At 52.7% G+C, this 9435-nt stretch overlaps 1 protein-coding gene across 1 annotated transcript; it reads left to right on the top strand.

Moving 5' to 3' along the window:
• Nucleotides 1-3428: 3428 nt before the first annotated feature.
• Nucleotides 3429-9334, top strand: JCM15063_006451 (vacuolar protein sorting/targeting protein 10; the record flags this gene model as incomplete). Its single annotated transcript, XM_076681175.1, has 17 exons — nt 3429-3617; nt 3910-4044; nt 4125-4325; nt 4394-5150; nt 5223-5299; nt 5367-5656; nt 5735-6103; nt 6176-6404; nt 6477-6527; nt 6594-7190; nt 7264-7362; nt 7434-7784; nt 7859-8306; nt 8373-8464; nt 8545-8654; nt 8732-9249; nt 9318-9334. 17 exons carry the CDS (start codon nt 3429-3431, stop codon nt 9332-9334), a joined length of 4530 nt encoding a protein of 1509 aa, XP_076531690.1.
• Between the last annotated feature and the right edge of the window lie 101 nt (nt 9335-9435).

Raw genomic sequence — 9435 nt, 5'->3', positions numbered from 1 at the left:
GTCGAAACCGAAAGGCTGGATCCGGGCGTGCGTGTTTTACGGGAACTGCGCGATAAACTTTGGCTTGAACGCCGTGAAAAGCGGTTATTGGCATTCAGTCTACGCCAGAGTAAACCAAAATCCTCTGATCTCAGAGAGTTGAGGGCCAGAAATGAGGAGCTTGTTCTCAAAATCAAGGCCCTCGACGACGTGCTCAAAGAAATTGATCCTTCGTCAGCCTCTTCCCTCTCAAAAGCTCGACCGACCTCTCTCACAGCTCGCCAACACGCAACGTACGGCGAATCTTCCCTTATCTGAATGACTATCTCCTTGCCCGCATCTCGTTTTGTTTTTCTTCTTCTTCCAAAGGCTCTACTGAGCTACAAACCCCTGACCCTGTCCCTATCGCGCGTTCCATCAATTATTGCAATCTTTTCGGTTTTTGCTTCGGTTTTTCGAATTATCGAGCGTCAATTCAATTCGAGAACCCGTATCATTACTACACATACGCGATCTCGGATCAAGTGAACATGGAAAGGCCCCCGATGATCTCGGACAGAGGAGCGAACCGTGCGTCGGGGCCTCAACAATCCGAACGTACCTCCAACCTCCGACCCCGCGGTCTATTATTCGGGGATAAGGGAATGTGCGTCTCGGTCTTTCAAACGAGTCACGGATCCCTCGGGGTTTCCCTCTCCTCAATCTCGCGCTTCTCGAATGCCGCCGCGTTCCAGCTGGAGCTATCTTTGTCGGTACTGTGATCATGTCAGCACAAGCGAAGATGCAAGTATATCCAAGTTCTGTCACCCGCAGCGACAAATGTATTCTTTGCTGACCATGGTCGCCACATTGACAGGATGCATCGGGGCACAATAAAGTGCACCTGCGAATTCGTGACGACCTGCAAAACGACACACGAAAGCCTTGCGGACTATGCCATGTCATCTGGTTGTCAGACAAGTCGGTTGCCTTTCTCTTTGCACTCTTTTCATTGGGTTTCTGCCGATATATACCGCCAGCTGATCGCTCGAGACATAGCTTTGTCAAGCACGAGAAGCGATGGTGTCCCGCAAGGGATCTGGCGGCTCGAGACGTTCAGGATGTACCCGAAGGTACGGGGCGCGAGTGGGATCCCGAAATTTGCGAGTACGTATACAAGGTGAGACCGCTTCTCGCGTTCGACTCTTCCTCCTCATCAAGCCGAGCAAGCTGAATAGCGGGGAAACAGCTGGACGAGCCCTGCAAATATAATCAACTTGAGCCAATCGTGCCTGATCCTGGGTTATACGGTCAAGAAGAGAAGCTCAAAGTCAAGATCGGAGAGCTAAATGTGACGATGGCGAGCCCACAGAACGAGGGACACCCACAGGAGGTTTCAGCTTTGCGACGCGAGCTTGACGCTCTCAACACGGCACTCCCGGACCTGCAACATCGACTAGCTCTTCAGCGACGAAACTATCTTCGAGCAAGGATGGCGCGCCTAGAGCACGAGGGACACCTGCAGGAGGTCCCAACTTTGCGCCTCGAGCTTGACGCTGTCAACAAGGAACTGCAACTTCTGGAGCGCCAAATCAATCTCACAACGGAGATCCGAGAGCTGGAGACAAAGATGGCGCGCTTGCAGACCGACGGACGCCATCAAGAGGTTTCGGCTTTGCAAACCCAGCTTGACGCTCGTTGGACGGAATTCCTGGCACTTCAACACCATTTCACTCTTCAACAGCGTCGACACTATCTTGAAGCAAGGATGGCGCGCTTACATAACGGAGGACATCAGCGGGAGGTTTCAGCTTTGCGACCCGAGCTTGACGCTCTCGACAAGGAAATTCGAGTTCTTCAGCGTCAAATCAATCTCATAGCAACGCTCCGAGAGCTGGAGACAAAGATAGTGCGCCCACATAACGGAGGACACCAACAGGAGGTTTTAGATTGGCGACCCGAGCTTGACGCTCTCAACAGGGAATTGCCGGCACTTCAACACCAACTAGCTCTCCTTCAGCGTCGACACTATCTTGAAGCGAGGATAGCGAAGCTACAGGCCGGGCGAGGCCAGCGGGAGGCTTCAGCTTTGCAACCCCAGCTTGACGCTCTCAACAACGAACTTATGCATCTCTCACACCAACTAGCTCTTCATCGTCGAGACTATGTTGTAGCAAGGATGGCGCGCCTAGAGACCGCGGAACGCCATCAGGAGGTTCCAGCTTTGCGACGCGAGCTTGACGCTCTCAACAACGAAATCCTGCATCTCCAATATCAAATAGCTCTTCAGGGTCGAAACTATGTTGTAGCAAAAATGGCGCACCTTCACACCGCGGGACGCCATCAGGAGGTTCCAGCTTTGCGACGCGAGCTTGAGGCTCTCGACGAGGAAATTCATGGTCTTCAGCCTCGTATCGATCTCAGGGCAGAGATATCAGCGCTACAGGCGCAGATTCTGAGTTTTGAACAGGACGGACTCCCGCAACAGGTCAAAGCTTTGGATTTGCGACCCCAGCTCGACGCTCTCCGGCAGGAACTTGCAAGGCTTGAGCACCCTGAGCATTCGCTCTCAAAGCGTTTGCAGGTACCGCTTTCTGCGCGTCAACGCAAGATGTATCTGCAGACCCACACTCTCTGACTACTGCTTGTTTGATCCGTGAGCCTCCGTAGCAAATCTCGCTTGTTCACAAACTACACTTTTTGTTTGATTCGTACCTCTGAAATATCTGTTCTTCTGTCTCGTTCCGCTTTCTTGTGCGCTCATACGCTGTCCAGGTCTCGAGCTGGCATTACTACATCGTAGTATCTCGACTGCTCTCGAACGGAACAGGCTCCGTCTACAGCGACTCTCTCGTCGCAACTGCACGCAAATTCACACAGGAGTGGGTGAAAAGGGAGAATCATTGCAGGTTGTTTAGAGACTGGCATATCAATACAAGTAGGATTGGCTGTAGAAGGCAGAAGACAGGTCAGCGTCGATGCTTCAACAACTTCCCGTCTCTGCTCCATTTCCTCCCAATTTCGGGTTCTCGGGGGGCATCAAACTGACGTGCGTAATCGTTCTCCGCACCGGGAAAGGAAGAGTCATCTTCCTTCCCCTCAGCAGTCTAACATGCTATTGGCGATAATGGTTTCTCATCCTAGCCCCTCCGACCCGAATCCTTCTTGACATTGTTCAAAGAGGTGAGAACTTACGAGATTGGATGAGAGTAGTCGAGAGCGAGCGAAGCAGGACCGTGTCGACAAGAAGCAGAATTGTGTCGACAAGAAGCGTAGCCGAAGAACCGAAGAAGGCGAGGTAGAAGAAAGTGAAGAGAAGAGAGGAGTGACTGTACGAGCCAAGTTTTTTTGGGTACGACGCGCCCGAACGAAGGGTAGAAAGAGACCTCCCCTCGAGTGAGACGCGATCTCCACGGCTCCACTCGCCCGACACGACTCTGCAACACTATCATCAACCACAACCGTCTCCGATGGTAACTCTACCCACACCACGACGACGAGGTCGTACTCGACTACCAGGATGGTGTTTCCTCGCGAGTCTCGTCGTGTTTGCGTATGCTGCGATGGCGCGAGCCTCACCCGAAGGTCCGAAACCGGCACTCAGTCACACCCTGTTTGAGAACTTGCCTTCGAGGATCATGTACTTTGAAGACAGTTCCGTGAGTCCCCACCCTTTCTCGCTTCCTGGTTCCCGAACCTCAGGTGGTGCTGCTGCTGCATGCTTGCTGCGCGAAGTACTAGCCGCGTCACCCTCCGCTCGCTCGATCGGAATGGGCTGTCGATTGACAACGTGACGGCAACGTGCCCTTACGAACGAGAACCGAGCCAGGATCGATAGCGGGGGTCGGGTAGTTCGGAGCAAGAGGTCGACACATCATCTCGAGCCGGTTCATCCTACAACCGTACTCACTCCAACTCTGCTCGCTTGCCCCTCCTTTTCCTGTGCTGCAGGTCGTACTGTATCACGATCAAGTCGCAAAGAACGTCTTGCGGTCACCTGACGAGGGCAAGTCATGGAAACACCTCGATGGCGTACCCAAAGGTGACGCCCTCATGCTGATAGAACACCCTTACGACAAGACCATCGTACGTCTGTCCTCTATTTGTTAATGCACACAATTGCGTGGTCCCGCTGACGTTGTTTGAGAGCGTCTCCTTCCTGATAGGCGTTCATCTTGACCGCTTCGACAACTCATTACCGTACCATGAATCGAGGAGAGACGTGGTCTTCGTTCAAGACGGCACTGCCTCCTTCGCTCAGTGCCAACACGCTCGGGTTCAACGCGAAAAATTGGGACTGGATCCTCTATACCGGTCAGAAATGTCAAGATCAAGGTGGATGGCGCGGCAAAATTTGTCACGACGAGGTAAGTGAGAAGTTATTTTGATCCAAGACTGGAATCGTCAAGCCTGATTAATGCGAGGGAAAAACTAGACATTCTACACGAAAGATGCGTTCGCTTCCGACCCCAAGTTGCTCCTCTCGTTCACGACTCGTTGCATTTTCGCATACGACAAAAAAGAATTTGCATCTTCGACGATTCCAGCGTCTCTCGTGTACTGCGCCGCGTTCGAACCTCCTTCGACCTCGACCGCCAGTTCGAGCTCACTTGAAGACGCAGTAAAATCCCTCCTGTCTGGACCTCGAGCGCTCAAAGAATCTCGACTGTACAGCTCGACCGACTTTTTCGAACGTGACAACCAATACGTCGACCTCGGAATTGGGAAAGAGGCGAGAGGGATCGTTGGGATTGGTGGAGTTCAGAAATACCTCGTCACAGCGCTCAAACCTAGCATGTCGGGACCTTCGAGTGGACGTACTCAATCCGGACCCGGCGAAATGATCCTCTATGTGACCGAAGATGGGGTGACCTGGTCGAGGGCACAATTCCCACATGGACATGGGTTGTCCGAAAACGCCTACACGATTGTCGAATCGACTCCACATTCACTCATGATCGATGTCAACTCTTCACCGACCTCGAGTTCTGGAACGTTGTTCACGAGCAATTCGAACGGGACGTATTTTGTCAGGAGTCTCGAACACACGAATCGCAACAAGATGGGGATTGTCGATTTTGAAAAAGTGTTGGGGGTTGAAGGAGTCGCCGTGTTGAACACGGTCGAGAACCAAGAAGCGGTTGAAGCTGGACATGACAAGGAACTGAAAACGAGGATCACGTTCGATGATGGTAAAGAAAAAGATCTTGCAGTCACAATGCCTCTTTTGGGAAGTACTGATCAGGTTTGAATGGTTTCAACAGGCGGCAGTTGGAGCTTGATCAAAGCGCCCGCGACCGATCACGAAGGTCGAAAAGTCAAATGTGATGTCGAAGACATTGTAAACGATCTTCTCTTCCGTTACCCTTTACACCTTGTGCTGGGACTGACTTTCTCTTCATTTGAAGGGATCTTGTTCGCTTCACCTGCATTCTGTGACGCAGCCTCACAATTATGGTCGAGTGTTCTCGTCGACCGCGCCTGGATTACTGATGGGAGTCGGATCGATCGGACCTCACTTGCTCGAATACGACGAGTGTGACACGTTCTTGTCGATCGACAATGGAGTCACGTGGAGGATGGCAGATGATGGGGCGAACAAGTACGAGTTTGGAGATCAGGGTAGCGTGTTGGTCATGGTCGACGACGAGGAACCTACCGACGAACTGAAATACTCGTTCGATATGGGCAAGACCTGGCAAGTTTCTTTCCTGATAGTAATCGATCCCCGTGTATCGTCCAGCTAAAACCCTTTCGGAATCGCGTGGAATGACAGGTTCGAGTTTGATCTTGGGGTCAAATTGCGAGCGCGACTCTTGACGACCGTTCCTGATTCGACTTCGCTCAAATTCCTCCTACTCGGTACCCTGACTCGCAAATCCGACAAGAAGGGTTCAGCGGGAGAACGTCACATTGTCGTCCACATTGATTTCGAGTCGCTTCAGAAACGCAAGTGTACCGAATCGGACATGGAAAAGTGGTACGCGCGCAAGATTGGCAAGAATGGAGAAGCGGATTGTTTGATGGGACACAAACAGTGGTACAAACGGAGGAAACCTGATGCCGATTGCGTCGTTGCCGACAAATGGAACGATCCGGTTGGCAAGGAAGAGAATTGTCCTTGTGATGACGAAGACTTTGAATGGTGAGTAATTTTTTTCCTTTTTCAATGCCCCTGCCAAAAGGAAGCGTATATTGACGATCACTCTTTCTACAGTGACTACAATTTTGCTCCAGACGGCATGGGTAACTGCGTTCCGGTCGGTCCAGAAGCGATCCCGGCGGGACAATGCAAGAACGAGAAAGACGAGTTCTTGGGGTCGTCCGGGTTCCGACTGATTCCGGGCAACACGTGTGATCGTTCACGCGGAATCAAAAAGGACGCAGCAAAGATGAAGCCGTGCCATGCTGGTCAAGCGAATCCCGGTCTCGTTTCGCATCAAACGGTCAGTCTCTTGTCACGTTACGAGGCAGGTCAACGCAGTGAAACTGATTGCTGCTTCTCCTTCCGTCATTAGTTTACCTTCCCTGGTCTCGTTATCGATCAAAATTACTTTGGCGACTCCCACGTATGTGTTTTCGTTTGTTTCGCTGCCCTTGCCCCCGAAGCTGACACCTGGGGTTCCTCCTGTCAGACGATCCTCGCATTCACGAGCAAGAACAAAGTGTGGCAATCGAACAATGAAGGATTTAGCTGGAACGAAGTGGTCCCGAATACGCACATTGTCGCCATGACCATGCACTCTTACGCTCGCGAGCGTGCATTCCTGATCACTGAAACGCAGCAAGTACACTTCACGACCGACAAAGGTGCAACCTGGAAAACGTTCAAGGCACCCGGAGATCCGAACGGGTTTGGTATCCCGCTACTCGACTTCCATCCTCTCCGCGAAGATTGGTTGATCTGGACGGGTCAAGAAGGGTGCGGAGGCAATGACGAGAGTCGCTGTCGAGCGGTCGCGTGGTACTCGAAGAACAATGGTCGGGATTGGTACAAAATCGAGGAGTATGTGCGCGTGTGCAGTTGGGCGAGGGACAAGAAGCTCAAACTCGACGAGAAGATCATCTTCTGCGAGAGTTACCGTGACAAGAAAGGGTCGCAACGAGCCGTGTACGCCAACAACAACCCACTCCAGCTCGTCGAGGGGGATTATTTCTACTCGAACAAGAAGACCGTGTTTGAATCGATCGTGGGATTCGCCACGTTCGAGGAGTACATGGTGGTGGCCGAGGTGAGCTCGCAGCGCTTGCTCATCGAATGACCCACTACCTTCGCTTTGACGCTCATCTGCAATTGCTGCACAGCTCGCGGAAAACTCGAGGGCGATCGGACTCAAGGTTTCGCTCGATGGCAAAAACTTTGCGCTTGCAAGGTTCCCTCCCAACATGGAACTCGAGAACCAGGTAAGTGTCATGGGCGGCAGTATGTGCTTATTTGGTGGATCGTTTGCTAAAGCTGGAATCGCTCGCGGCAGGCTTACACTGTGCTCGAATCGACGACCGACTCGATCTTCCTCCATGTGACGACCCACCCGAACATTGGAAGTGAATGGGGCACCCTGTTCAAGTCCAACTCGAACGGCACGTACTACTCGCCTTCGCTCGAATACGTGAACCGCAACGGCAAAGGATTCGTCGACTTTGAAAAGATGATCGGACTTGATGGTATCGCCGTCATCAACGTCGTCTCGAATCCGGAAGAGGCTGCGCTCTCGAGCAACAAGAAGCTCCAATCTCGCATCACGCACAACGATGGAGGCCGATGGAAACCGATGAACCCACCGGCAAAGGATGCTCTCGGTCGAACGTACGATTGCACCTCGGCTGTAAGTCGTCAAATATGTTCCGCGTCCAGCTCTTCTCTGCACATTCATTCTGACAATTCGCTTGACGAGCACAGCGTTGCACTCTCCACATCCACGGGTACACCGAACGTCGAGACCCTCGCGCGACCTATTCGTCACCCTCTGCTGTCGGCTTGATGCTCGCGGTCGGCAATGTCGGCGAACATTTGTTGCCCTACACTGATTCGGATACGTTCTTGACTCGGGACGGAGGTTTCACGTGGGAGGAGGTTCACAAAGATGCGCATATTTGGGAATACGGCGATCAGGGATCCATCCTCTTGCTCGCGAATGACGAGGACGTTACCGACCATGTCACGTACTCGCTCGACGAAGGTCTCAGCTGGCAGGATTACACTTTCGGCGAGCGCATTCGAGTCAAGAGTATCGTCACGGTCCCGATGGACACGAGTCGTCGATTCATCTTGTTCGGTACCGCACCGGACCGTCCCGAGTCGACCGTTGCTGTCCACCTGGACTTCTCCTCCGTTACCAACGTGAAATGTACGTCCTTGTTCGAGCTTGCTCTCTCGTTTTCCCTGGTCTGACTCGATCCTTTCCCCTACTCAGGCAAGCTCGACCTCGCCCATCCCGACCAAGACGATTTCACATTGTGGACGCCGAGCGAGTCTCGAGATGAACCCTGCTTGTTTGGTATGCAAGTGAGTACAAGCCCTACGACATGTACTTGATCCACTCTCGCGCATCCACCGGCGCTTACGCCTTCTTTGCGTTCCTGCAGACTTACTATCACCGTCGCATTCGAGACCGCAACTGTTTCGTCGGAGAACGGCTCCCTCAACCCGCCAAGATCGAGAAGCACTGCGCCTGTACAAGGCAAGACTTTGAGTGGTCAGTTGTCCCCAAGATTCCAGTCTGACCGATAGAGCAACGAGCTGAAATGTGATGATTCTGGTGCTGCGCTACAGCGAATTCAATTACCGCCTTGATGCAAAGGACGAGTGCGTGCTCGTGCCTGGCGCACGCCCGCTCGAATCGGATCAAACATGCGCATGGGACCAACCGTTCTGGTACGAACGAACTCCGTACCGCAAGATCCCACACTCGAAATGCGAAGGTGGACTCGCACTCGATCGAGGTTCCGCTCATGTCTGTCCCGGAAACAAGGCTCGCAGCGGCATTTTCTGGACGACGATCGCTGTCTTGCCGTTTGGAATCGCTGCACTCGCTGCTGTGTGGTGGACGAGGAGACGAGGTGGCAAAGGCAGGATCCGTTTGCCTGAACCAGGAGAAGGCAATCGGTCGGGTCTCGCCGAAATCCTCATCTCGATTCCATGGTTCGTGATAGGAGTTGTCGGCAGTGTCGCTGCGTGGGCCAAGACGGTCGAGATCCCATTTGTGAGTGAACGCTTGAGGAGGAACTCGAGGAGTCATTATCGGACAGTCAGGCTCGACGATTCGCTCGATGCCGAGTTGTTGGGAGATTGTGAGTGTCCCTTTCGTCTTGAACTCGGAATCGCAGCCCCATGCTAATTTACTTCTTGGCAAACACAGACGATGATGAGCTGTAACATCCGAATCCTGGACTGGCCGAGTTTCTCATGGGGTCAAAATCGCAAACCACGTAGTTACCAATCCTCGAAAGTAGTTAGATTCCGTTTCTCTTCCTCTT

This window comes from Sporobolomyces koalae (assembly GCF_050403365.1).
Source record: "Sporobolomyces koalae JCM15063 DNA, S_koalae_JCM15063T_v1_ctg58, whole genome shotgun sequence".
NCBI lineage: Eukaryota > Fungi > Basidiomycota > Microbotryomycetes > Sporidiobolales > Sporidiobolaceae > Sporobolomyces > Sporobolomyces koalae.
Note: the sequence above shows the minus strand (reverse complement) of the source record. Positions and strands in the feature narration are given on the sequence as shown.